Source organism: Pinus tabuliformis, chromosome 7 (genome assembly GCF_031772625.1).
Source record: "Pinus tabuliformis cultivar Carrire ecotype Pingquan chromosome 7, CPIR1, whole genome shotgun sequence".
Taxonomy (NCBI): domain Eukaryota; kingdom Viridiplantae; phylum Streptophyta; class Pinopsida; order Pinales; family Pinaceae; genus Pinus; species Pinus tabuliformis.
Window position 1 is genome coordinate 808,470,323 of NC_142293.1, and position 27,281 is coordinate 808,497,603.

A 27,281-nucleotide genomic window follows, 5' to 3' on the forward strand; every position below is an offset into this window, starting at 1 on the left:
CTGGTGCGGACGTAGAGAATGTGTGGTCGTGGTTGCGGAATTAACAGAGGGGGAAGCGTTGACACAGAAAAGGTGCAGCAGAATGGTGACAACGGCTGGTACGCGACGATGAAGTGGTTAATCGACTGAGTGTGTGGCTGCCGCGATTGAACTGGACGCCACAAACGACGACTGAGGCAGTTTGGCCTGGGACGGAAGCGAGAAGGCAGCGATCAACCCGCTCCGATACCAGATGAAGTGTAAAACTTCCGGATAACAGAAATATATATAAAAATACTTTATTAATAAATGAATAGACAGATGATGTCTTTTACAATGGGGTTTCCTGGCTTAAATACTGCCATGGACACCCTTTAGGAAAGGGCATGATCTTATGATCGTGCCCTTTCGCCTAACTAAACCTAAATTAAATAATAAACCTGAAATTAACTAAATTTTTACATAACAGTGTAGAATTTTTTCCTCTCTAAGAGAGAGTGCTGAGAAATATAGCTTGAATAGGAACTTCCATTGTCGTCTGTTAATGTGTTGGAAGTATTCAAGATATTTTGAAAAGTAACTCTATTTTGTGATTCATTTTAGGGAAAAGTGAAGTGTTTTATATATAGCTATAGAGTGTAATAAAGCGTATTTCATGCATTAATCACTTAAGCTAGTGCTAATCTCAACTATACATCTCACCGTGATATTAGGGTTTCACCTAGAAGTATAAATACAGGTCAAGATGGAGAGTTCAAAATTTCAAACGCAGTTTTTATTGGATAGCGACAACAACTAGTTAACTGTTAAACACAGATGAAGATCAAGAGAGGAGCTAGAATAGCCATCTGTACAACAGCCATATGCCAGTAGATCCATACAATTGTACAGAGATGTACAACAAATCCATACAGTAGTATGGAGTCATACAACAAATCTGTACAATCTTATGCATCTGTACAGCTGGCTGTACATTCTTCCCTGCATGCTGTTTCTTCTCAGTTTTTGTGCGGATCTTTTTCCTTGGTGATTTTTGATAGCCAGGTAGCTGTTGTTTTAGCTGCTTGTAGAGGCTTCCTTGAAAGCTTTGAGTAAGGATTTGGAAGGTGACTTCGAAGGAGAAATTACCTTTGAATATGGGAAACTATTTTGTGCTTCCAATATTTATGTTTTGAGCTATTGTGTGATTGATGTTGTGATATGAAATAAATTTCTACATTAAATTAAATTCAACAGTTTATCTATTTAATTGAGATCTTAAGGACAAGAGTCACATACAGTTGGAAATTTTTACAATTTCAATATAAACATCTTTCTGATTTTTTATGTCGAGTAGATCTGTATTAGTTCCTTTGAACTGAATTGGTTATTGTTTTTTTATGGATCAATGGTTCTTTGTTGACAAGTTGATCTAACATTTTACCTACATTGGAAACAACTTGGTAACTTGGAAAAGCAAGAGGCAACGGGTTGTCTCCATTTTCAGTGCAGAGTCAGAGTATAGAGCTATGTCATCAACTGCCAGAATGTCGTGTTTTCTTCTCATTATTTAACTTCCTGATTTCTGTGATCAAGCTTTGATAATGACTTCTAAGGCGAGAAATTTCTTATTTTTATCTGTGACAACCTCGTCAAATATTTTTAAAGTGATCATGATTTTGGCGTTGAGATTCTGCAGGCATCACCAGTATGTGGCTACTTTGTGCATCATTGATATCTTGCTACTTCTTATTTTAGTTTTTCAATTTCTTTAGTGAAGGTTGTATTTTTAGATCATAAATTCATGTGTGTAAGAGTTTCCTTAACACCAGTTGCTCTCAGTCTCACTATTCCTTCTTTTGATTGTGCACTTCCATTATGATGTAAGTATGGCATAGTTAGTATAATGTACCCTTACTTTATAACTTGATTCATGTAAAAAGTTACCCTGTCCAAGTGCTATTGGTATTTTAATGAACCTTCACCACCTCAATTATTCTTTTATCCCCTATATAATTTCAATTGACTTGTTCGTAAACTTGATTCCTCTTAAGCCTTTTCTCTTGAGTTGGGACTTACTTCCTTGTAGCCTACCTATATATTTATGTCATGTGTTGTGGATATACTTCTAGATCTATATCTATCTATAAAGGATAAAGTATAACTATTTAAGGTCCAATAACAAATTTGGCTTGTTGGAGTTGTGTTAAGCTGCATTGATGATGGAGGGAAACCAACTCCGGGAGGTCAAACTCTTATCCTCCCACACACACAAGGGCTGCACACCTGCCGGGGTTTGAACTGGCCTGTTTGCGTGCTAGTGCCTTGTCCCAAGTTCCAACTACTAAGCCACAGCCCCCTTTTCCTTGCAAGCCATACTCCCTCAATATATATATATATATATATATATTATGTCTTTCTATTTTCAAGATATATGTTTACATCTGTACTTGTTACATAAAGTAAAATGTATTGATCTCCAGAGTGGGAGAGAGAAAATGAATGATCTCTTTTCTGATCCGCACACATAGCCAGTCTGTTTTAGGCTGCCCTTTCCTTTTTAATTTTGCCTGCCTGTTTCTTTCATTGAGGAGCTTTCCCTTAGATATATCTCATTTGCAATTTTCGAGTACCCACCTTTCATCTAACATTTATACCAAGATGTCTATTTTTATTTTTTTCATTTCAAAGCTATGAATAATTGTTTTCCTTCAATAGAAATGTGGTTAAGGAATACTTTTCTGAGACTTTGTACTGTTGAATTTCCACAGCACTAGAGAATCTAGGTTAGGGTCTTACAATCTCTGACACAACCAACTGAAATACCACAACAAGACTACTTTGCACAGCAGAATAAACATAGCAGTAAATCAACACATGCACAATAGACAACTTTCTACAATTTTCAACCCAACTTCATTATATTAACAATCTTTAATACAATTGTCTAGGGCTCCCGTACTAGGGATCATCGTCCTCATACAATCGCTGATACAAGAATACAAACTAGGGTGTGGTGTCAGTCCTTAGACAACCAACCTACCCTAAACAAGACAACACTTGACCTACTTGCTGATGTGGCACCCCGCATCCCTTTCAGTCCACGTGTCCTGAACACATCTGCTGGTCCTTTGGTTCCCGATCTGCAGCAACACTAATCTGCCTCTATCAATGAATCCTACTTCTTTAGGTCACTGAACACAGCTTACCAATTGTCTGCCCTCTAGCTGATCATTAGTCCATCAATGAGTCAACAGTGAACACATAGGGTCTTTTGTGAGTTGTTCACAACTCCGTTTTTGAACAACTCCTAGTCTTGCCCACTTGCTGCTTCTTAGTCCTTCAAGAACACAACACTTTGGGACTTCACAACTCATCCCACTTCTGCCTTCCTCTGCTGCTTCTTAGTCCATCAATGAGTCAACAGTGAACACATAGGGTCTTTTGTGAGTTGTTCACAACTCCGTTTTTGAACAACTCCTAGTCTTGCCCACTTGCTGCTTCTTAGTCCTTCAAGAACACAACACTTTGGGACTTCACAACTCATCCCACTTCTGCCTTCCTCTGCTGCTATATATAAAGACAGACTTAGGGCATGGAGGCTGCCCTCTATCACTGTCAAAGGTCCTTCTCCAACAGTCAACTTAGGGCCTGTTCATAAGCCCACTTGGATGGTCCTTATTCTTTCAAGAGCTAGCCCTTAGGGCTTCTCTGATTCTGCCCTTCTGACAGTCCTTAAATTCCTTTATAAGTGACTGTTCTTAGGGCTTTGGAACAAGTCACTACAGCCCTCCAAATCTGCTCTTTTGACTGTTCCAACCACTTTCCCAAACTGGACACCGATTCTGCACCCTTCTCTCCTAGAAGACGTCTTCTTCTGCTCTCCAAAACACCTTGGATCTGAGCAAGATTTCTCTGTGGAACTCAGCCCTATCTAGGGCATCCTGCACCTGCACAAAACACAGAAATCCCACACCTACAAACCTCCCATTCCCGCGATGCTCCTGTGGATGAATGCGGCCTAGTTCTGGTAGGTTACCAGGCTGCTCGGCCTCCCAAACCAGACTTTATTCTACCTGACCAACAGAGAATTTATCAGCCTCTTTCAGAGAGAGATTATCACTGTTTTCATGCCCAGAATTACCCTCAAAAACTTCGGCCTGTTCTCCTACAGAACCTCCTCTCCTTCGCTGCCTTTACCTGCCCAAACGTCACCCAAAACAGTCACAAGAACATACCTTAAACTCGTCCAATTCCCTCCTTCGCCTAGGCTTCTAGGGCTGCGGCTGTCTCAGAATATTCAGCCTCCTAGTTCAGTCTTCACATGAGGAATGAATGCCTTGATTGGATGCCAAATGAGGTCACAACTATCTTATATTTATATGTTCTTTGGGTGGCACAACTAGCCCTCTTCTAGGGCTGTCCTCAACCAAGGCTGACTTGACTATTGTGTCACAAGCCCACACACACACAAACAAAAATTATTATCTCTCATTTGACAAATGCTCTCTTGGTGTTCTTGGCAGCCCCTTGCTCCATTAAGGGTGCTCCATCATCTCCAAGTGTCAAATCAACAAAACCATACATGGTTTCACACCCACAAGCTTGGGTGGAAAACCCACCTCTTGGGTTGTTAGCCCACAAAGCCCTTTTTGTGGTGCCAATTCCTCCACAACCATTCGCCCTAGGGTTTGGATCACCTCCCAATCTACCAATCTCAACAATTTCCGTAAATTCTGACTCAGCCCTTTTTATATGCATTTTAATTGTCTCTTTGAATGTGTTTGGTTCCTCTATGTTATACATCCGTTTAATGTTTCTGTTTTCCAAAACAGTCAGATTTCGGCCTTGACAACCATGGGTATACCGGAGCCTGCATCCATGTGCAGTCTAAAGCTTCCTGTCTTCATATACAAGAGTCTTGCTTTTCATGAATTAGCCTGCTTCCCAAAAGTTTATGCAAAGTTTGGTTCTGAAGTATGTGATTTATTTAACAAAAATTGTTATGGTTTTCTGGTTTTAGTTCTGTGGACAAGCCTGTCTTAGACCATGTGCTCCATTCAATTCAAATATTTTGTTTTAAACCTCCAGTTAGTATGTTTAAGGCAGCTATTAATGAAAATGTTTTTTCATGGCAGGTGGACATGGGCGCGGACATGTGCGTGGACATGGCCGTGAGTTATTAACAAGGGAGGCACTTGATGCTGATTTGGATAAGGTTTGTTTAGTTATCACTTATTTTGTCTTTTGTGGTGGCACTATTTGAAGAAATGGGGCTCTGGATGCTTTTGTTCTAAGAAATGGGAATGTCTTAGGAAAGTCTTACAATAATGGAAGAAATCACCACTTAAAGTCATTCGAGGAATCTGTAGAAACTTGAAAGAGGTACCATATGCATTTTGAAGAAATATCAAATATATTGATAATGTGATGTCAATTGGTCCTTGTCTTCCTTTCAAAATGCTTTTTGAAAACATTATAGATAATATAGCAATTCCCAAGGGTGAGGAATAGATTACCAAATGACAACATTATTACCTCCTATTGAATGCTTATGTGATAGGGCTTAGAGAAGACGCCCATTAGGTCTGTTAGGCCTAGTTCCAAAAGGGATCCAATACAAGCATTCAAAATGTCGAAGATGAAAAGCATTGTCGGACTCGAACTCATTCCCATTGTTAGGGGATCAATTTATTAAGTTCTCACGTCCTATGGAACTTTTGAACAGGTAGGGAATGTTCTTAGTTAGTTTCCAGTCAGAAAGAGGAGTAACTTTTGGGTGTTACTTGGTTCAGGTTGGGCCCCAATAAGTGCCAAAACATGCCTGTAATAGGCCTGTTTTTGGTGCCAACTCAGCCAAGAGTATCTCATGATTGGTCCAATGTGGCTAATAAACCCCAAATCCAGTAAAAATTGTTAGATAGAATGACCATAATTAAGACTTAGTTTTACTTTAGACACAAAATAAGGACTTTGTTAGACTTTGTACCTTTAAAATCATAACACTTCTCTCTCTCTCTTACTATGTAATGAAACACTGCATCACTCAATAATTAAGTAATTTATTCTCTCTTTTATCATGCACTTATTCCTGTCTATGATCTTGCGTATGTAAGTATCACATGGTATTATAACCATGGTGAAAAAAAGTTCCAAGCAGAAACCCAGTGAAGGTCTGGGGGTTGCAGTGATCAAGGATGGATCAAGGAACTGCTCGCATGGATTGATCATTAGACAGAAGAGCAATTAACGCCGACCTGATGTCTAAAAATTAAAGCTGACATGGAGGTGGTATTTTGTTTTGTAATTTCAAGGTGACCTTGACCAGTTCGATTATCCAGTTATTTTTTAATAAATGTTTATGTGTGGAAACGATTGGTTTGGTGTGAAGGGCATATCAAATAGGTTAATACGGGGGAGGGAGGGGAGGTGGGGAACTGCAATGAATGTGAGCTTGTTATCCTAGTGATTATGTATGGTTGTGAACTCTAGGCTGTAGTATTTCTAGGGAGATTGGAAGGAAAATTGAACAAATGCAGATGCATTTTATAATACACAATATTAAAATTAAAAGCAATACACCATACCAGTGTTGCGAAAATCGTGATTTTTTGACTTAGCCGATGTTATTGACCCCCCCCCCCCCCCCCCCCTTTACCATACCAGTGTTGCGAAAATCGTGATTTTTTGACTTAGCCGATGTTATTGACCCCCCCCCTTTTTTGGTTTCTGTTTTTTTATTTATCGAAAAAATCGCGATTCGAACGGAAAAAATCGCGACCCTCCGGGACAGCCCGTTTTATAAGCAAATTGATGAGTTTTATTTCTCATTTTTAGCAGACATCATACTTGTTTGAGCACTGACATGGAGAGGAAGGCGTATACTAGGGCAGAGGAGGAGAACAACGAGAGATTTTAGCATCCCAAGCAAGAGAACTTTGTGTTTGGACCAAATTTCTTCGGCAAACCATGGTTTCCAGGTATGGGCACCAAATTTAGCCATTTTGTTTTGTTTTTTTTCTTGTTTTTGCTTGGGTTTTTATAACCCATTGATTATCAATGATTTTTGAGTGGATTTGATGGTGTTTTTTTTTTTCATTTTTGTTGCATAGAGTGGAGAGGGTTCATTTTGGTAAAAAATGCAAAAACTTGATTGTTAGATTTATTAGTTTAATTTTTTCTTGTGCTCTATTTTTTTGCATCATTTTTTATTGGGTTTGAATGTGCATTTTTCTATTATTGTTGGATTGAGTTGAGATTTTTTTGTTTGTTTGTAAAAAATTCAATGTGTTGTGTCATGTATGTAATTTTTTTTAAATTTTTTTAACTTGCAATTCTTATTGTGCCATAGGTTCAACTTCAAACTTCATCTTACATTAAAACTCAAGAGTTCAACCAAGTTACAAACATGCCAAGGAAATTGGACTCTCTGTGGGAATTTGGTGATCCTGATGGAGGATTTGATAGAATAAATTTGTCTTGCAAGTTGTGTGGGTAGCATATGTCGCGGGGGGTTTATAGATTAAAGTATCACCTTGCACAAATCCCTAGACGTGATGTAGGGCCTTACACCAATACAAATGCGGAAATCATCCAATGAGCCATGAGAACATTGGAAGAATTAGAGCAAGACAAAATGACCAAAGTAGCTTTGAAGAACCAACTAGCAGGGAGTGTGTTAGGATGTGAATATGGAAGTGGCACTGGTTCTATTTCAGCATCAATGTCTACAACCAACCTTGTAGCTACCTCATCATTTTTTGTTCCTAGAACCATGGCTGGTTCACAACCATCTATCACTTCAATGCTTAAAAAAGGAGAAAGAACAAGCTGACGTGTTGTTTGACAAGTTTCTCTTTTGGAGTGATATTCTTTTCAGCGTTGCAAGGAATAATCCATTTTTCTAGCCTGCTGTTGATAATATTGCAATTGTTGGCCCAGGGTACACAATCCCTTCTTATGATGACTTTAGAGGCAACATTCTTCAAGACGAAAATGTTGACTGCACCAAAAGATTGGAGGATTTTAGGGCATCATGGGCACAAACAAGATGCACTGTGATGTCAATTGTTTGGACCGACCGAAAGGGGAGAACCCTTATAAACTTCTTGGTTAATTGTCCTAAGGGGACAATGTTTATGAAATCTGTTGATGCATCTTCACATATCAAAGATGCAAAATTATTATGTGATTTGCTAGATGTGTTTATTTTGGAGGTGGGTGCAAAACATGTTGTCCAAGTCATAACGAACAATGCTGCAAATTATGTTGCTATTGGCAAGATGCTTATGGAAAGACATCCTACTTTATTTTGGACACCTTGTGCTGCACATTGTATTGATTTGATGTTGGAGAACATAGGAAAAATTTCTTTTGTCAAAGATATTGTTGACTCATAAAAAAACATTGCAAAATTTATATATAATCATGCATCTGTGCTTAGATTGATGAGAAAATTCACCAACAACAAGGGGTTGGTGTGCCCCGCCATAACGCAGTTTGCCACCAGTTTCATATCTCTTCAATCCCTCTTGAATTCTATGTGGGATGTGAAGAGAATGTTTCTTTAGATGAGTGGCGTGCTTTGACATTTAGCCACAAATCGGAGGGAGAGGCCATATGCAGATTAGTTTCATACCAAGAAAACTTCTGGGCGGGAGTGTAGGAGGTGTGCAACGTTACTGAACCTTTGGTAAAGGTTCTTCGATTAGTTGGTAGTGAGAAGCCCGCAATGGGCTATTTGTATGAGGCCATGGATAAGGCCAAATAATCCATTCGGGCCTACTATGATGATAAGGGAGATGAGGGTTTCAGAAACAACTCCTATGGGACATTGGGAAGTGATTGATGAACGATGGAACAACACACTCCATTGTCCCATTCATGCTGTAGCGATCTACCTGGACTCCGCATTTTCTTACCCATGTGGGTTCGTATTTGATGTTGAGATCATGGATGGATTCTTAACCTGTGTTCAAAGGATGGTGCGATCTCCAGCAGAACATGTAGAAATCTCCATAGAAATGGAAATATACAGAATGGCAGGTGGCACATTTAGCTTTGAGATGGCTATGGTTGATAGGAAGACTAAAATGCCAAGTATTTTTTCGTTTGTTTCAATTTTCATTGTCTCTTCAAAGTTCTTAACTTCATACTTTGCTTCAATTTTCAAATTTCATTTTTTTCTTATGTTTATCTTATTTGTAATTTTGTTGTAGATGCATGGTGGACTCGCTATGGTGCCAGAGTACCCTATGTGCGAAAGCTTGCCATTCGAATCCCTAGCCAAACATATAGCTCCTCAGGATGTGAGTGAAACTGGAGTGTATTTGAAAAAATGCACAACAAGAAGCGCAACAAGTTAAACTTAAAACTTAAAATATTCCAAATTTCCAATTAATTTTTTGAATTCATTAAATAATTTTTTTTTTTATAATTATTATTTTATGATCTTTGTATAGGTTGGAGTCCCAGCGACTTAATGACATGGTCTACGTCTACTAAAATCTTCGATTGTGGGTGAGGCAACTTGAGAGGATACTTGATATGGAGGCCATCTCATTGGATGGGATTGACACCACTGCTGCATGGAGGGTTGAGGCCGAGAGGCCTCTCATGGAGTCTGCCGATGATTGGTTAGAGCAGGAGGTAGTGGAAGGCATAGAGGGGGAGGAGGAGGAGGAGGAGGAGGAGGAGCAACAGGAGGAGGAGGTGACACCACCTACCCAGGCTACCCCTACCACCAGTAGAGGACATGGTCTACCTCCTGTAGCTCCTAGTTCTTCAGCTTCTAGAGCACAATAGAGTCCACTGCCAACTCCACTGGCATTTACATCTAGAGGAAAAGGGAAAGCTATTGCATTTTCTCGCAAGAGGGGCAGAGGAAATCAGTAGTATTAGTTATTTGGTTCATTTCATTGTATATGACATTATGATTCATGATATGAGATACATTATTATATTTTTTGTTGATATTTTGAGGCTGAGTTGGGACTCAGGAGTTAGGACTTACTATTTAGGACATGATTCACTGTTATGTGTGATGTAGCACTAAAAATGATATTACACGTCTTATATATTAGTTCTTTTATCATATTTATGTGTCAATGTATTTATTTTATGTTGTAGATGCTTTAGATATTAAAAAAATTGAAAGAAAATGAATATTTTTGTATTTTACGATTTTTTTTTTCTGATTTTTACGGACTTTTTCCCGATTTTTATTTTTATTTTCTAGATATATATATATATATATATATTTTGGTTGACTGATTTTTCCCCTTGCCGATTTAATCTCGCGCGATTTTCGCAACATTGCACCATACCCTATCATGCTTTTAAAGGTTCGTCTCCCACCCGTGGAGAGTAAGGCAATGATAAGTATAAGTTGGTGATTATGAAGAAAGGGAGGCTTCTTATTTCAAATAAAAGTGAATGTCAGTCAATGCTAAAGAGAAGGTGGACTAAAGATGCTACCTCTTGGCTCCATTATTGGGGGGTAGTAGAAGAGGATGCCCTTCAAATTATCAATACCATTAATAGTATTGTCATAACTAACTTTAAAGAAAAACTATGATGCTATAATGAGATTGAAAATAAGAAAAAGTTGGTTTTTTACAAATATGCCATTAACTTATGAAAACACATGGGTAAACATTTCCCTAGTGTGGGTAAACGTCTGAACGCACCCCACTCCCCTAGAAGGGGGACATTTGGGCACTCCCAACCCCCCAGAGTCTTTGCCTAACAACCCATCAAGATAGAAAAAAAACAAGGGATAGAGCTTTGAGGAGTCTAGAACCTTGGTAATTAATGGTAATCAAGTAATAGTGACATTCTCCTTATATCTTACTTTTTTCTATCCTTTTCATTCTCCTTTATCTTACTTTTTTCTATCCTTTTACTTAAATTTTTAACATTACCACTAATCTTTTCAAGATGTTAGAGATTAGTTCCAAGTTCCAACGTCATTAGACTTCATATTGAGAAGGTGAAATTTCACATCCCATTAAGAATTTATAGGCTTAAAAGTTTTCAAGATTTCGGGATTGGCAAGATTATAGCATTTCCATTGGATTGCACAATTTTGAATTTGAGTAGGATGAATTGTTCTTTATAGGATTTTATCGTTATTATATTTTATAAATTTAGAAACAAGGACCCTTATGCCAGGAACCCCAACATCGCTCCCTCTCCCATGAATTTTTGTAGATTTCCAAGAAAATTTTCAGTTGCTTGAATGAACAATCTGAACTAATGACAACTACAAACTGAAACCAAAAATTCTTTTCACCAAGACACTAAATTTTTCCACAATAGATAAGCAACAGAATAATCATAGAGATAAAAACACAGTCACACAATAACATAATAATTTTGTTGGGAAACCCAACTGGTAAAACCCTCTCCTTGCTATAGAATTTTATTTATAGTTTGAACAAATAGATCTCTTTACAAGGAAATCTGTTTCAATAGAAAACTCACTTTTCTCATTGCTGACACTAAGCTTGAAACACCTTGCAAGTCTCTTCACCCAACTCTTACTTGCGCAGTCCAGCCCCTATTACCTAGCGCAAGAAATTTGCTATTTCCTGTTGCAATAATGGCTCTGATGCTGCATCTCCTAGAATGTTGTCCACCTCCTGCATAATGAGGGACATTACTTCTGTTATGCTGCCACACTGCCTTCGCTGCTGGCTATGGCCTATGGCCTAGCCCAACAACAAGATAAGCTATGATCCTACAGTCCTAGGATACACAAAAGGCTGTCATCAATATGTGGCCCACTGAAATACAGTGTTGATTTGTGTGCTATTGGAGCTTCTTCTCATCAAGGTATGGAGGTTTCTCATTGCTGTAGCAGTTCCTTTAGCTAATGTAGTATAGCCCTTCTAAATTGCTTATAAGAACCTCTTGTGATAGCATATAGGATTTCCTCATAAAACCTCTGAAGGGACTTCTCCCTTTAACGTGGCTGGTCTTCAGGACTATGTCCAAGATGTGCACCTAAAACACATTCTTAGGACTGTTAACAATGTCTCTTTCTTACAGCGGATAGGTGGTGTAGAAGACTGCAACTAGGGCTTCATTTGAGGCTTCTCTAGACAGCGTATGGAGGCCTCCTTACTGCGTTGAGGAGCCTTCTTTAAGGACAGAGATAGAGTCTCTATCTACAGTGACAAGACCTGCGGCTAGGGCATGAAGGACTTGCGCCTATGGTAGGATAGGACTGCGCATTAGGGCAACATGTATAGGCCTCCTTCACCGTGCTAGATCTCCAGCTTGAACTACGGCTAGGCATCATGAACTGCGGTTAAGTCTCCTTGATTGAATGGCGGTTAGATCACCTTCTTTAGGACTGCGACTAGGGCAGTATTAGATCTCTTCTTAACTACAGCCAGACTGTGGCTAGGGCTCGTTTTTTAGTCTCCTTTCTTCTTGCGTTTAGGGCTTCCTCCTCTTAGACTTCCCTTCCACTAAATCAAGAGTGAAGTGTGTCCAAATGACTTGCAAGGCACTTGTATTTATACTAAAACGTGGAGCACAAGTGGGGGCAGTTTGGGTGTTGGCCAACCTTGACGAATTGTCCCATAACACAAATAAATTCATATCTCCATGAATTCTTATCGAAATCGGATGATCTTTAGATCAATCCTACATTTCTTGATGAGAGGAATCCAAGAAAAATATCAACTGCCATGAATAAGATGACCTACATGGAGTTTGGCCCTAGTTGCCAATTTTAACACTCCCTCTCAACTAGGGAGAACTCCATCTGCTGATCCATCTGCCAGACTGTACTATCTCTGCCATCAGTGCCCTGCACTGCTTTGCTCTGCTGAACCATGAATTAGAAGAATTGATTGAGAATGTCTCATACCATTCTCTACTGACTCGAAGTTAGTCCCATATGAAGAGAGTGTGTCATACCACTCTTACTGATCTCAGATCAGTTCCAAAAGAGAGTGATTTATATCACTCTTACTGACCCAATGTCAGTTTCATTGATCCCAGATCAATATCACAAGAGAGTGTCTCAAACCACTCATACTAACCCGAAGTCAGTTTTATTGATCCCAAATCAATATCAAAAAAGAGTGTCTGAAACCACTCATACTGACCTGAAGTCAGTTTCATTGGTCCCAGATCATATCACAAGAGAGTGTCTCAAACCACTCATACTGACCTGAAGTCAGTTTCATTGATCCCAGATCAATATCAAAAGAGAGTGTCTCAAACCACTCATATTGACCCGAAGTCAGTTTCATTGATCCCAAATCAATATCATCCTAGCATAGGGAGTACGGTAGTAACATGATGCGTTCACTGTTACTACTGTGGTCTCTATCCTTATTTCCCTGCTCATTGGCCAGATGAGAGGTACTTCCTGTGAGTCCCAGACTGCATGGGTAGGATGTCTCAGCAGGAGAAGGATGAACCACTCATCCTGCCTACATGTCGCTAGGGGTATCCCAGGGGAAGACTGAACCACTCACCCTGTACACAACATATCACTTGGGGAAGGTTGAAACACACACCCTGTACACAACATATCACTAGGGGAAGGCTGAACAACTCACCCTATGATTGTGTCTTGGCAGGAGAAGGATGAACCACTCATCTTGCCTACATAGCAAACCACTAGGGGAAGGCTAGACCACTCACCCTATGGTTGCTTATCGCTCCACGATGTACCCCCAAGTCCCCCGGATTTCCCAGAGCTTAATGTCCATATCATATAGGACCCGGAGAGAGTTTCTCCACAACTCCTAATCGTTCTCGGAAAGTCACAAATTTGACCTTTCTCAGGGGCTTCGACAAAACGTTGGCGACCTGCACATCAGTCCCAATGCGATGGAGCCTTCTTGCTCATCGATGTACCATATCCCAGATAAAGTGGTACCTGATGTCTATATGCTGGAGCGATCATAAAATACAAGATTTTTTAATAATCAAATCCCCCTTTGGTTGACACAAAAGATCACGGTGGTATCCATCATGGGTACAAAGTTCAAACAGCTCAGTGAAGAGCTTCCTCAACCAGGCAGCTTTACATGAGGTCATACTTGTAGCTATGTATTCGGTCCCCTTGTAAGATTTTCCTTCGGTACATCTCAGACATGTACCTTCATGTTTTTCTTGAATTCAGGCATCCTAGTCACCATCTGACTCACATCGGGTAGGGCCCCATAATAAGCATACCTTTGGTGCTATAGGAGAAATTTGTCAACTGACATGGTCCCTAATGGACTTCCTGCAACTTGATACAAATTGCCAACCCTGAACTCATGAGTGAAATCATCTTTGAAAATTTCATTTTCAAACACGTACCTTTCCAACAATGAATGCCACCCTGAAACCTTTGACTTCCATTGCCGAATTGAACACCAGGTTCTTCTTGCGATCAAGTACATAAGGAGCTTCTTTTAAATGAATCGAGTTACCCTTATTCAATTGAGAGGTAACATTCCCTACACCCTTTCCGAGATAGGTGGCATTGACTCCAAGTATAATCCCATGATTGTTTCCATCTCTACCAAATTAGAGAGAGCACCCTTCTATCTGATGAAGTGCCTTGAAGCACTACAATCAATAAGCCAGATTCCTAGAGAGTCTGGAGGAGAGGGCCAATATAAGATAATGCTTCTTTATCTTATTAGAAACAACATTTGATTCTACATACCTGGGGTTCCTTGCTTTCTTTGAAGAGTCGGCTATTTCCTTGATGACTTGCATTATTTGTCGTTCCTCCGATCATTGAAGATGTCCCTGGAATGATTGTTATCATCTTCAAGTGATGTGTTGCTACTTTCGGACACTCCTTCACATAATCGCTGAACTTATTGCAAGCAAGGCATCTGCCTTTCCTTCCACCCTTAGATTTGGACTTCCCATTGAAGTGATCTTAAGGTAGGCCATCAGAAGCTTTTGTTGCGCTATTCTGATAATATTATCTTCTTTGACTTCACCCTTGGTGAATTTGAAGAGGGATGAGGAATCCATTGAGCCTTTTGTCGTTTCCCAACTGTCTTCCGTGATTGCTCTTTCACTCTTGCTTGGGCTTTATCTTCACCTCAGCTCTGATACCATGTTAATTTTAGGTATGTTCTATGCTTAGAGCAATTTATTTCAATTTTCACAGTTAGCTCAATATCTTTTCTAGATTAGCAATCACATCAGCATAATAGTAAATTGCAGATAGAACATAAACATGAATCGCAGAAGGCAAGCCAAGACAAGAGGACACAAGATGTGGCGCTAGCCAGGGACAAACCCCAATGTGGGGAAACCCTTGATCAATTATTCTTATATGTTCTTCAATAATTCAACAGAGAGAGAGAGAGAGAGAGATAGTACATATACAACAGAAGTCAATACTTTGACTTATCTAAATAAGAGCAGAGATCATCTCTAAGAAGATGATACATGAGGTAGCTAAACTCAGTTGAAGACACGCTGTTTCAACTCATTCTCCAAGTTGACTCCATCACCATGTTGCACCTATCATTGTGCTGCACCTCATCATCATGCCGCACCTCATTGTGCTGTACCTATCATTGTGCTGCACCTCATCATCATGCTGCACCTCATTGTGCTGTACCATGCTACACCCATCATCACTATGTTGCATCTCATCATGCTTCACTAATCATGACTGTACCCATCACTGTGCTCAATGTATACTACAATGTATCATCACGCTGCACCACTGTCATTAAGCTGCTCTTCATCACAAGCTCCCATCACCGGGCTGCACTCATCATTATGCTGCACTACACTGCTGTCTCTAACACCATGCTGCATCTAGATATGTAGCTGCATCCATGGGCTGTATCTAAACATGTTGCATCAACCATGTAGTATCCAACCATTATGCTGCATCTCCTAGAATGTTGTCCACCTCTTGCATAATGAGGGACACTACTTCTGTCATGCTGCCACACTGCCTTAGCTGTTGGCTATGGCCTATGGCCTAGCCTAGCAGCAAGATAAGCTATGATCCCACAGTCCTAGGATACACACAAGGCTGTCATCAACATGTGGCCCACTGAAATACAATGCTGATCTGTGTGCTATTGGAGCTTCTTCTCATCAAGGTATGGAGGTTTCTCATTGTTGTAGCAGTTCCTTTAGCCAACGTAGTATAGCCCTTCTAAACTGCTGATAAGAACCTCTTGTGACAGCGTATAGGATCTCCTCATAAAACATCTGAAGAGACCTCTCCCTTCAACGTGGCTGGTCTTCAGGACTGCGGCCAAGATGTGCACCTAAAACGCATTCTTAGGACTGTTAACAATGTCTCTTTCTTATAGCGGATAGGTGGTATAGAAGACTGCAGCTAGGGCTTCATTTGAGGCTTCTTTGGACAACGTATGGAGGCCTCCTTGCTGCGTTGAGGAGCCTTCTTTAAGGACAGAGACAAAGTCTCTATCTACGGTGACAAGACCTGCGGCTAGGGCATGAAGGACCTACGGCTAGGGAAGGATAGGACTGCGCATTAGGGCAGCGTGTATAGGCCTCCTTCACCGTGCTAGATCTCCATCTTGAACTGTAGCCAAGCATCATGAACAGTGGCTAAGTCTCCTTGATTGAATGGCGGTTAAATCACCTTCTTTAGGACTGCGGCTAGGGCAGTATTAGATCTCTTCTTGACTGTGGCTAGACTATGGCTAGGGCTCCTCCTGCGTTTAGGGCTTCCTCCTCTTAGACTTCTTTTCCACTAAAACCCAAAACAAGTGGAGAGAACTCAAGATTGAAGTGTGTCCAAATGACTTGCAAGGCACTTGTATTTATACTAAAACATGGAGCACAAGTGGGGGCAGTTTGGATGCTTGCCGACCTTGACAAATTGTACTTATCGGAATTTGTTAATTTTAGGTATGTTCTATGCTAGAGCAATTTATTTCAATTTTCCACAGTTAGCTCATTATCTTTTCCAAATTAGCAATCACATCAGCATTAAAGTAAATTGCAGATAGAACATAAATGTAAATCGCAGAAGACAAGCCAAGACAAGAGGACACAAGATGTGGCGCTAGCCAGGGACAAACCCCACAATGTGGGGAAACCCTTGACCAATTCTTCTTTTATGTTCTTCAAAGTTCAGCAGAGAAAGAGAGAGAGAGAGATAGTACATTTACAATAGAAGTTAACACTTTGACTTATCTAGATAAGAGCATAGATCATCTCTAAGAAGATGATACATGAGATCAGTTGAAGACATGCTGCTTCAACTGATTCTCCAAGGTGATTCCTTTACCTATCGTTGTGCTGCATTTTGTCATCATGCCACACCTCACCGCGCTGCACCATGCTACACCCATCATCACTGTACTACATTATGTGGCATGACTGCACCATGTTGCCTTCCCGTCAATTTTGGCCGTTCCCTGCAATTTCGGCTATTCCTGCTGTTCTCGGCAGTTCCTGCAGTTTTGACAGTTCCAATGGTTCTGGATTTTCCGGCTTTTCCGGTAGTTTCGACTTTTTTGACAATTCCGGCTTTTCCAGCAATTCTGGATTTTCCGGCTTTTCCGGCAGTTCTGGCTTTTCCAGCAGTTCCGGCTTTTCCAGCTTTTCTAGCTTTTTCGGAAGTTCTGGCTTTTTTGGCAGTTCCAGCTTTTCCGGCTTTTTCGGTAGTTTCGGCTTTTTCGGATTTTCTAGCAGTTCCGGCTTTTTTGGCAGTTCCGACTTTTCTGGCTTTTTTGACAGTGCCGACTATTTCGGCTTTTCCGGCTTTTTCGACAGTTCCGATTTTTCTGGCAATTCTGGCTTTTCCGGCAGTTTCAGCTTTTTCGGCAGTTCTGGCTTTTTCGGCAGTTCCGGCTTTTCCGACAGTTCTGGCTTTCTGGATCAGGGTAGCATTATCCCTTAAGATCTCTCCTCCTACTAAAACCCAAAGACAAGTAGAGAGAGGAAGAGATCCCAAGTGTGTGTTGAAATGACTTGAAGTCCTCTATATTTATACTAAAACGTAGATGATGAATAGGCATGTCTATTGGGCTTTTGAGCCTACTCAAGTTGCTGGTCGGCTTGATAATAATTCCATAATCAAAATAAATTCATAACTCCATGAATACTTATCGAAATCGGATGATCTTTAGATCAATCCTACACCTCTCGATGAGAGGGATCCAATAAAAATATCAGCTGCCATAAATAAGCTGACCCACATGGAGTTTGGCCCTAGTTTCCAATTTTAACACTCCCTCTCCACTAGTGAGAACTCCATCCGCTGATTCATATGTCCCACTGTACTGTCTCTGCCATCAATGCCCTGCACTGCTCTGCTCAACTCTGCTAGCTCTGCTCATCTCTGCTGTCTCTGCTGGCTCTGCTTTGCTCAGCTCTGCTGGCTCTGCTTTGCTCAGCTCTGCTGGCTCTGCTCTGCTCTGCTTAGCTCTACTGAACCATGAAGAAGAAGAATTGATCGAGAATGTCTCATACCATTCTCCATTGACCCGAAGTCAGTCTCAGAGTGCGTACCACTGGTCCCAGACTAGTCTCAACCGACCCAAAGTCAACGTCATAGTGGGTACCACTCCTATCACTGGTCCTAGACTAGTATCATCAGTCTTAGAGTGTGTAGCACTGGTCCCGGACCAGTCTCAACCGACCCAAAGTCAGCGTCCTAGTATGTACCACTCTCACTGGTCCTAGACCAGTCCTCCACTGACCCAAAGTCAGTCTCAGAGTATGTACTACTGGTCCTAGACTAGTCTCAACCGACTTGAAGTCAGCGTCATAGTAGGTATAATTCCTACAACTGGTCGCAGACTAGTATCATTGATCCCAGATCAATGAAGGCCATCCTAGCATAGGGAGTACGGTAGATACAACGATGTGTCCATCGGTACTACTATGGTCCCTATCCTCATTTCCCTGCTCATTGATCAGATGAGAGGTACTTCCCATGAGTCCCAGACTGCATGGGTAGGATGCCTCGACAGGAGAACTAATCAATCTTGTCGTCACAGGAGAACTTATTATCCTGCTACACAATTTCCATGGAGAACACATCATCCAGGCCTCACAGGAGAGCTAATCATCCTGCTACATAATCATCATGGAGAACACATCATCCAAACCTCACAGGAGAACTAATCATACTGCTACATAATCATCATGGAGAACACATCATCCAAACCTCACAAGAGAACTAATCATCCTGCTACTTGATCGTCATGGAGAACACATCATCCAGACCTCACAGGAGAACTAATCATCCTGCTACATAGTTGCCATGGGAGAACTAATCATCCCGGCCCACAGGAGAACTAATCATCCTGTTCATAGCGCATCACTAGCGGAGGGTGAGTGGCCCTGTGGTTGTCTATTGCTCTAGTAAGTACCCCAAGCCCCCTAGAGCTCCCAGAGCTCAATGCATGCAACATGCAAGACCCTTATAAGAAGGTCTCTCAACGACTCCAAGTCGTTCGGGAAAGTGACAGATCTGACCTTTCCCCGGGGCTTTGACAAAATGTCTACGACTTGTACATCAGTCTCAATGCGATGGAGCCTCCACACTCATTGACTTATGATATCCCAGATAAGGCAGTATCTGATGTCTATTTGCTAGAGCAATCATCGATATCCCAGATAAGGCAGTATCTGATGTCTATCTGCTAGAGCAATCATCGAATACGGGATTCCTTAATAATCGAATCCCACCTTTGGTTGTCACAGAGAATCACAGTGGTATTCATCATGTGTACAAACAACTCACTTAAGAGCTTTTGCAACCATGCAGCTTCACACGAGATCATATTCGTAGCTATGTATTCGATCTCGGCGGTGCTTATAGCAACTGATTTCTGCTTCCTGCTTATCCATGATATCAAAGCAGAATCTAAAGAGAACTAGCACTAAGAAGTGCTCTAGTGATCCTCCACACTGCCTGCCCACTCAACATTCGAATAATCATGCAGTTTCATATTTCCGGCAGTGTATCTCAATCCATGAGAGATTGTGCCCTGAAGATATCTCAGAATATTCTTGGCACCAATCAGTGAGGTTCAACCAAATGTGAGCTCACCATGCTAACTGCAAAGCATATGTTCGGACGGAGGTTCACCAATAACATCAACGCGAATGAGTTTATGAAACCCAAAGGCATTTCCCAAATCTGGTCCGACATCACTACCATATAACTTCTGAAAGTTAAGATCCTCGAGGTAGTCACAGGCTTGCAGTTTATCATTCCACATTCGGAATCCAACTCCCTCTTACTTTTGCAAATGAGAGGGTCTTCACCTATCAGAAATAGGTCGTCCTCTTAAGGTGCCGGTATGAGAGGTCTATCATCCACAACCTTTGGGTAATGGTTTGGATCGGTTTCACTCCTAGTGAATCTCAGCTTGATCTGATAGCTATCAATCGTCTCATACTACGCCCAGGGAGTTTTGCTTCAGCCATAGAGGGCTTTCTTCCACCTGCATACGTGAGATTCTTGATCATCAATCTCAAACCCCTCGGGTTGTTCCAAACCTGTGGACTTGCTACATGAGGGGAATGGTCCCTTTGTAAGATTTGCCTTTGGTACATCTCAGACATGTACTTTCATGCTCTTTTTGAATTCAGGCATCCCTGTCACCATCTGACTTACAGACCTTCGGTGCTATGTGTCAATGGACATGGTCCCTAGTGGACTTCTTGCAACTTGATACAACCCTGAACTCAAAAACATCTTTGAAAATTCTATTTTCAAACACATACCTTTCCATCGATGAGTGCCACCCTGAAACCTTTGACTTCCATTGTTGAAATGGACACCAGGTTCTTCTTGCGATCAGGTACATAAAAGAGATTCTTTAAATGAATCGAGTTACCCTCATTCAATTGAGGGATAACATTCCCTACACCCTTTCTGGGATAGGTGGCATCAACTCCAAGTATAATCCCACGGTTGTTTCTATCTCTACCAAATTAGAGAGTGCACCCATCTATCCGATGAAGTGCCTTGAAGCACTACAATCAATAAGCCAGATTCCCAAAGAATCTGAAGGAGAGGGCCAATACAAGATAACACTTCTTTATCTTATCAGAAATAACATTTGATTCTTCATACCTGGGGTTCCTTGCTTTCATTGAAGATTCGACCATTTCCTTGATGACCTGCATTACTTGTCATTCCTTTGATCATTGAAGATGTCCGTGGAATGATTGTTATCTTCATCAAGAGATGTGTCTCTGCCATTCATACACTCCTTCGCATAATGGCTGAACTTATTGCAACCAAGGCATCTGCCTTTCCTTCCACCCTTAGATCTGAACTTCCCAATGAAGTGATCTTTAGGTAGGCCATCAGAAACTTCCGCTGCGCCATTCCGATAATATTCTCTGCTTCGACTTCACCGTCGGTGAATTTGAAGAGGGATGAGGAATCCACTGATCCTTTTGTCCTTTCCCAACTGTCTTCGGTGATTGCTCTTTCACTCTTGCTTGGGCATTGTCGTCACCTCAGCTCCAATACCATGTTAATTTTAGTTATGTTCTATGCTGGAGCAATTTATTTCAATTTTCACAGTTAGCTCATTATCTTTTCTAGATTAGCAATCACATCAGCATTAAAGTAAACTGTAGATAGAACATAAATATAAATCGCAGAAGACAAGCCGAGACAAAAGGACACAAGATGTGGCACTAGCCAGGGACAATCCCTACAATGTGGCGGAACCCTTGATCAATTCTTCTTTTATGTTCTTCAAAGTTCAGCAGAGAAAGAGAGAGAGAGAGATAGTACATTTACAATAGAAGTCAACACTTTGACTTATCTAGATAAGAGCATAGATCATCTCTAAGAAGATGATACATGAGATTAGTTGAAGACATGCTGCTTCAACTAATTCTCCAAGGTGACTCCTTCACCTATTGTTGTGTTGCATTTCGTCATCATGCTGCACCTCACCGCGTTGCACCATGCTACACCCATCATCACTGTACTACATTATGTGCCATTGCTGCACCATGTTTCCTTCTCGACAGTTCCGACTGTTCCCTGCAGTTCCCGCTGTTCTCGGCAGTTCCTGCAGTTCTGACAGTTCCCACAGTTCCAGCGTTTCCAGCTTTTCCAGCAATTCTGGCTTTTCCGACAGTTCCGGCTTTTTTGGCGTTTTGGGTAGTTCCGACTTTTCTGGCTTTTCTAGTAGTTTCGGCTTTTTTGACTTTTTCGGCTTTTCCGGCAGTTCTGGCTCTTTCGGCAGTTCCGACTTTTCCGGCTTTTTCGACAGTTCCAGCTTCTTTGGCTTTTTCGACAGTTTCGGCTTTTCTGGTAGTTCTGGCTTTTCTGATAGTTCCGACAGTTCTGGTTTTTTTGGCTTTTCCGACAGTTTCGTCTTTTCCGGCAGTTCCGGCTTTTCCACCTTTTTCGGCAGTTCCGACATTTTCGGCTTTCTGGATCAGGGCAGCGTTATCCCTTAGGATCTCTCCTCCTACTAAAATCCAAAGACAAGTAGAGAGAGGAAGAGATCCCAAGTGTGCGTTGAAATGACTTGAAGTCCTCTATATTTATACTAAAATGTAGATGACGAATTGGCATGTCTATTGGGCTTTTGAGCCTACTCAAGTTGCTGGTCGGCTTGATAATAATTCCATAATCAAAATAAATTCATAACTCCATGAATACTTATCGGAATTAGATGATCTTTAGATCAATCCTACACCTCTCGATGAGAGGATTCCAATAAAAATATCAGTTGCCATAAATAAGCTAACCCACATGTAGTTTGGCCCTAGTTGCCAATTTTAACAGAATCAGATGATGTTTAGATCAATCCTACACCTCTTGATGAGAGGAATCCAAAAAAAATATTAGCTGCCATAAATAAGATGACCCACATGGAGTTTGGCCGTAGTTGCCAAGTTTAACAAACTGACTCTCCAACTCGTCCTTGCCTCAATTAGAAACTGAAGCTCCCACTCGTACTCTTCTATATTTGAACTTGCACTTGGAGAACCACATCACTGAGCCTCCAACTATGTGCATGAATTAACCATCTCTAGGAACTCGTACAAGTCAACGAAATTGTCCATGATAAAAGGAAAACACATCGTGGTCTTTCTTGACTAAGGCACGAGTCAAAAAGACCTTCCGCGCTACCATTTTAAACACTCCCTCTTAGCGAGGAAGGGATTCTGTAGAACTCCCAACTTATCTCTAAAGTGTACAAAATTGCTTCTTGCCAATGCCTTGGTCAAGATATTTGCTGTCTGCTCCTCTGTTGGAATGTACGATAGCTTCACTATCCCTTTCTGCACACAATCTCTAAGATGATGATACCTAATCTTGATATGATTTGAGCGATCATGAAACATTGGGTTCTCAGAGAGCTTGATGCAACTCTAATTACCCCAGTGTATCATAGTAGGCTCCATCCGTTGTCAGAAAAGTCTCACAAGCAACTTCCTCATCCAAATAGCTTCGCATGCTGCCAAACTGGCAACCATGTACTCTGCCTCTGCTGAATTGAGTGCAATTAATCTTTGGTTTCTGCTGTACTAGGAAACAACTATTGACCCTATGTCGAAGCTTCCACATGAAGTACTCTTCCGATATGTGGAGCTCCCTGCCCAATATGCATTTGCGAAGCCCTCAAGTCTCACTCCATCAACTTGTTTGTACAATAATCCATAATTCACCGTGCCTCTGGGATACCTCAAAACATGCTTTGTAGCAACCCAGTGAACTTTGGCCGGTTCTGTCATGAATTGACTCAGCTTGTTGACTGCAAAACAAATATCAGGTCGTGTGTTGACCAAATACATCAATGACCCGATGAGCTGCCTGTATACTGTAACATCCACTCGCTCTGCTTTGCTAGCATCCACCTTCCTCCAGTTTGTGACTAGAGGCATGGCCATGGGCCTGCAATCTTGCATATGAAATCTCTAGAGAATCTTTGTAGTGTACTTCCCCTGTCCCACAAAGATCTCACCATCACCCTGCCAAACCTCCAATCCAAGGAAATAGTGCATAAGCCCCATATCCTTCATCTCAAACTCCCTTGCAAGGTCCTCCTTGCAATCCTAGATCAAGCTGTTTGCTCTTATCAATATAAGATTGTCAACATAGAGTACTAGAATGAGCGGAAGCCCACCAACCATGATGTTGTATAGGTTGGCATCCACCTCACTCTTAGTGAAGCCCAATCCTCGAAGATAGTTGTCAATATGAATGAATCATGCTCTCTAAGTGCATGCTTGAGCCCATAGAGAGCTCTCTTCACACACACACGCACACGTGTCTTTGCTGAATTGCTCAAACACTTCTGGCTGCTCCATATAAATCCCCTCAACCACTACTTTGAGGAAACCTGTCTTCATGTCCATCTAGTGGATCTTCCGCCACATCTGTGCTGCAAGTGCCATAATAGTCCTAATGCATGAATACTGTGCTACTGGGGCAAAGGTTTCATCATATTCTATGCTTTCAATTTTTGACGAGCCCTTGGCGACAAACCTCATCTTGTACTTATTCACACTCCCATCTGCTCCATCCTTTGTTAAGTTTTCATAGGGCTACATTGTTCTTTGCTTTGATAATTGCATTTCTTCATTAATATATTAAGTTCATCTCATATCATCATTACATTATCTAGATCTACACCATTATTCATTAGCATATGCAATTATATAGAAAGAACAACATCATTATCATCAATGCAGCGGAACATAAAGGAACAATAGAAAAAAAGCATGCACACACATAGAGACACCAGGATTGGTCCGAGACTAAGGCAAAACCCACTATGGGAAAACCCTTGCAAATCTTTTTCTTCTTAGATCGTCATCAAATGATTCAGCAAAAGAGAGTACAATGATCCATAACTTTATCTATGCAACAAAATAATCCTGATATCCATGAAACAAATCTTTAGAATACTGAAATCTCATCTTTGAGTCCTGTACGCAAGGAGGAGTGTTGCGAGCGTCTATATCATTCCTGGACGCTCTCTGTGAACTGTATGCCAGCGTCTATGGTAGCCTAGATGCTCCCTAGACCATTTTGTGCGTGCGTCTGGGGACCAACTCACCAGATCTGCTCCAAACACCCAGACACTCTCTTCTAGTTACTGTGCATGCGTCCAGGACAACCTGGACACTCTCAGGACGACTCTGTGCAAGCATACGAGGACTGACACCTCCAGATCTGCTTCTGAAACCCTGGACGCTCCCATAGGCTTCTGTGCCAGTGTCTAGGGCTCTCTGGACGCTGTCTTGACCACTGTGTGGCAACGTCCTGGGACTAAAATGCCCATTTCTGTGCCAGCGTCTAGGAATCAGAAAACCCTAGATCGGTGCGAGCTTCATCCCTGAGATTTTGGACCCTTGCGCGAACTTTCCTCCGACAAACCTGTGCGAACCAAGACAATAAGAGAAGAGAGGATGGCTTGATCAATGTGATGAAATGATCTTGAGGTTTCTTCTATTTATAGGCTTTCATGTGGGTCCGCTTGGTTGAGGTCGACCTATCCAATTTAACATGTGCTTAGGGCCGACCTAAACCAATATACATGAGAGAATAAGTAAATTCAAAAACCAACTTTCGCTTGTACAAATAAGGTGATCTTTAGGTCGATTTTGGTCCTTTCAAAAAGAGGAATCTATTGCAATCATTATCTTTATCATATGAGCTTTCCAAAGTGGAATTTGATTGCAGTTGCAAAAATTAACATGCTTCACCTTGTACACCCAGGGTGAGCCTATTACTGATTTGCCCTCAGGTTGTGGCGCAATCTCCCAGACATTGTTCTTCATGATGGAGGAATATTCCTCCACCAAGGCATCTTGCCAAACCTACTAAGAAGCTGCCTCCTTGTAAGAAGAAGGCTCAGTGTTCACTAACTCAGTCATCAGTGTCATTAACCTGTGTACCTCTATGGTTGCTTGCGTTGCTTGAACATGGTGCTATGAGCTTCAACGTGCTCGAGGGCCTCCTAAATCAACCTTTCATACCACTTGGATCTCTTCCTCCTTATGCCAGGAGTCTCTAACTGAGTAGCTACTTGCTCTCGTCCTGGCCCCTTCTCCTCATCATCCTATTTTGCATCTTGCTGTGCGACCCTCTTGTCACTTGGCTAAGACAAACTGTGATCCTCATTGAGGTTCCTCCATCTTAGGTACTCCAACTTGCTCTCGCTCTAAGGACTCCCTCAGAGCTTTGAACTCCTCAAACTTCACATCCTGCTCGAGAACTATCTTCTTGAGTCTTGGTAGATACACCTTGTATGCCTGAGTTGTCTCACTGTATCCCACGAAAATACCCTTTTTAGCTATGGGTTTTAGCTTCTTCCTGCTATCTTTGGACACATGGCGATAAACTTTTGTGCCAAAGATCCAGAAGTGTGAGACATCTGGCTTCTTTCCTGTGGAAGCCTCTTTTGGTGTAACTCATCCAAGCACCTTGTGTGGACTCTTGTTTTGCAAAAATACTGCATTGTTGCATGCCTCTGCCCATAAGAACATAGGCAATCCCTGATCATGCAACATGTCTTGGCCGCTCCAACTATACAACGGTTCTTCCTCTCAACCACCCCATTCTGTTGAGGGTTATGGGGTTCAATCAACTCTCTCATAATGCCCTCCTTGACAGACAAGGCCTTGAACGCATTGGATACATATTCTCCTCCATTGCCACTCCTCACTGCCTTGATCTTCTTCTTGGTTTGGTTTTCTACTAAGGGCATAAACTCCATGAACTTGGTTAAGACCTCATTTTTCTTTTGCATAAAAAATATCCAAGTTTTCTGAGAACAATCATCAATGAAAGTGACATAATACTTGTGTCTCGTAAGAGATGGAGAAGAGGAGGGTCCACATACATTTGAATGCACCAACTCCAAAATCCCATTGGCTCTGCTGTCTCAGCCCTAAAAAGAAGTCTTGGCATACTTGTCAAATGTGCACCCCTTGCACGCATCATGCTGATCAAAATTGCTTGTTGGTAATCCTGTGGCTATTTGTTGAAGAATCTTCAGTGCCCCATGATGTTAGTGCACCATGCACTTGTGACAAAGTTCTCCAACATCTCTATTCTGCTCACCTCATGCTTTGCTGCTCAAGGTTGCACATTTCTCAACCTGCAACTTGTAAAGGTTCTTCACCCTCACACCTATTTGCTTCATTGCTCTAGAAGCTAAGTGCTTGAGGTAAGCCTTACCTCTGCTGAAGATGACATCATATCCCTTGTCCTCAAGGGTAGCTACTGAAACAAGGTTCTTCTTCAAGTCTGGAACATAGAGGACATCATTGAGATGGAGAGGGCTCCCAGACTCCCTCTCAAAGATGACAATACCAACTCCCCTAGACGTGTACTTGCTATCATC

At 41.4% G+C, this 27,281-nt stretch overlaps 1 protein-coding gene across 3 annotated transcripts in view; it reads left to right on the forward strand.

Moving 5' to 3' along the window:
• LOC149250020 (uncharacterized) overlaps window positions 1–27,281 on the forward strand; it is a 187,762-nt gene that overhangs the window by 81,270 nt on the left and 79,211 nt on the right. For all 3 annotated transcript variants that reach the window (XM_089458896.1, XM_089458894.1, XM_089458895.1), the window contains exon 2: window positions 5,097–5,176. In XM_089458896.1, the coding sequence (XP_089315022.1) occupies window positions 5,097–5,176 (80 nt within the window). The remainder of the gene's footprint in view (window positions 1–5,096; window positions 5,177–27,281) is intronic.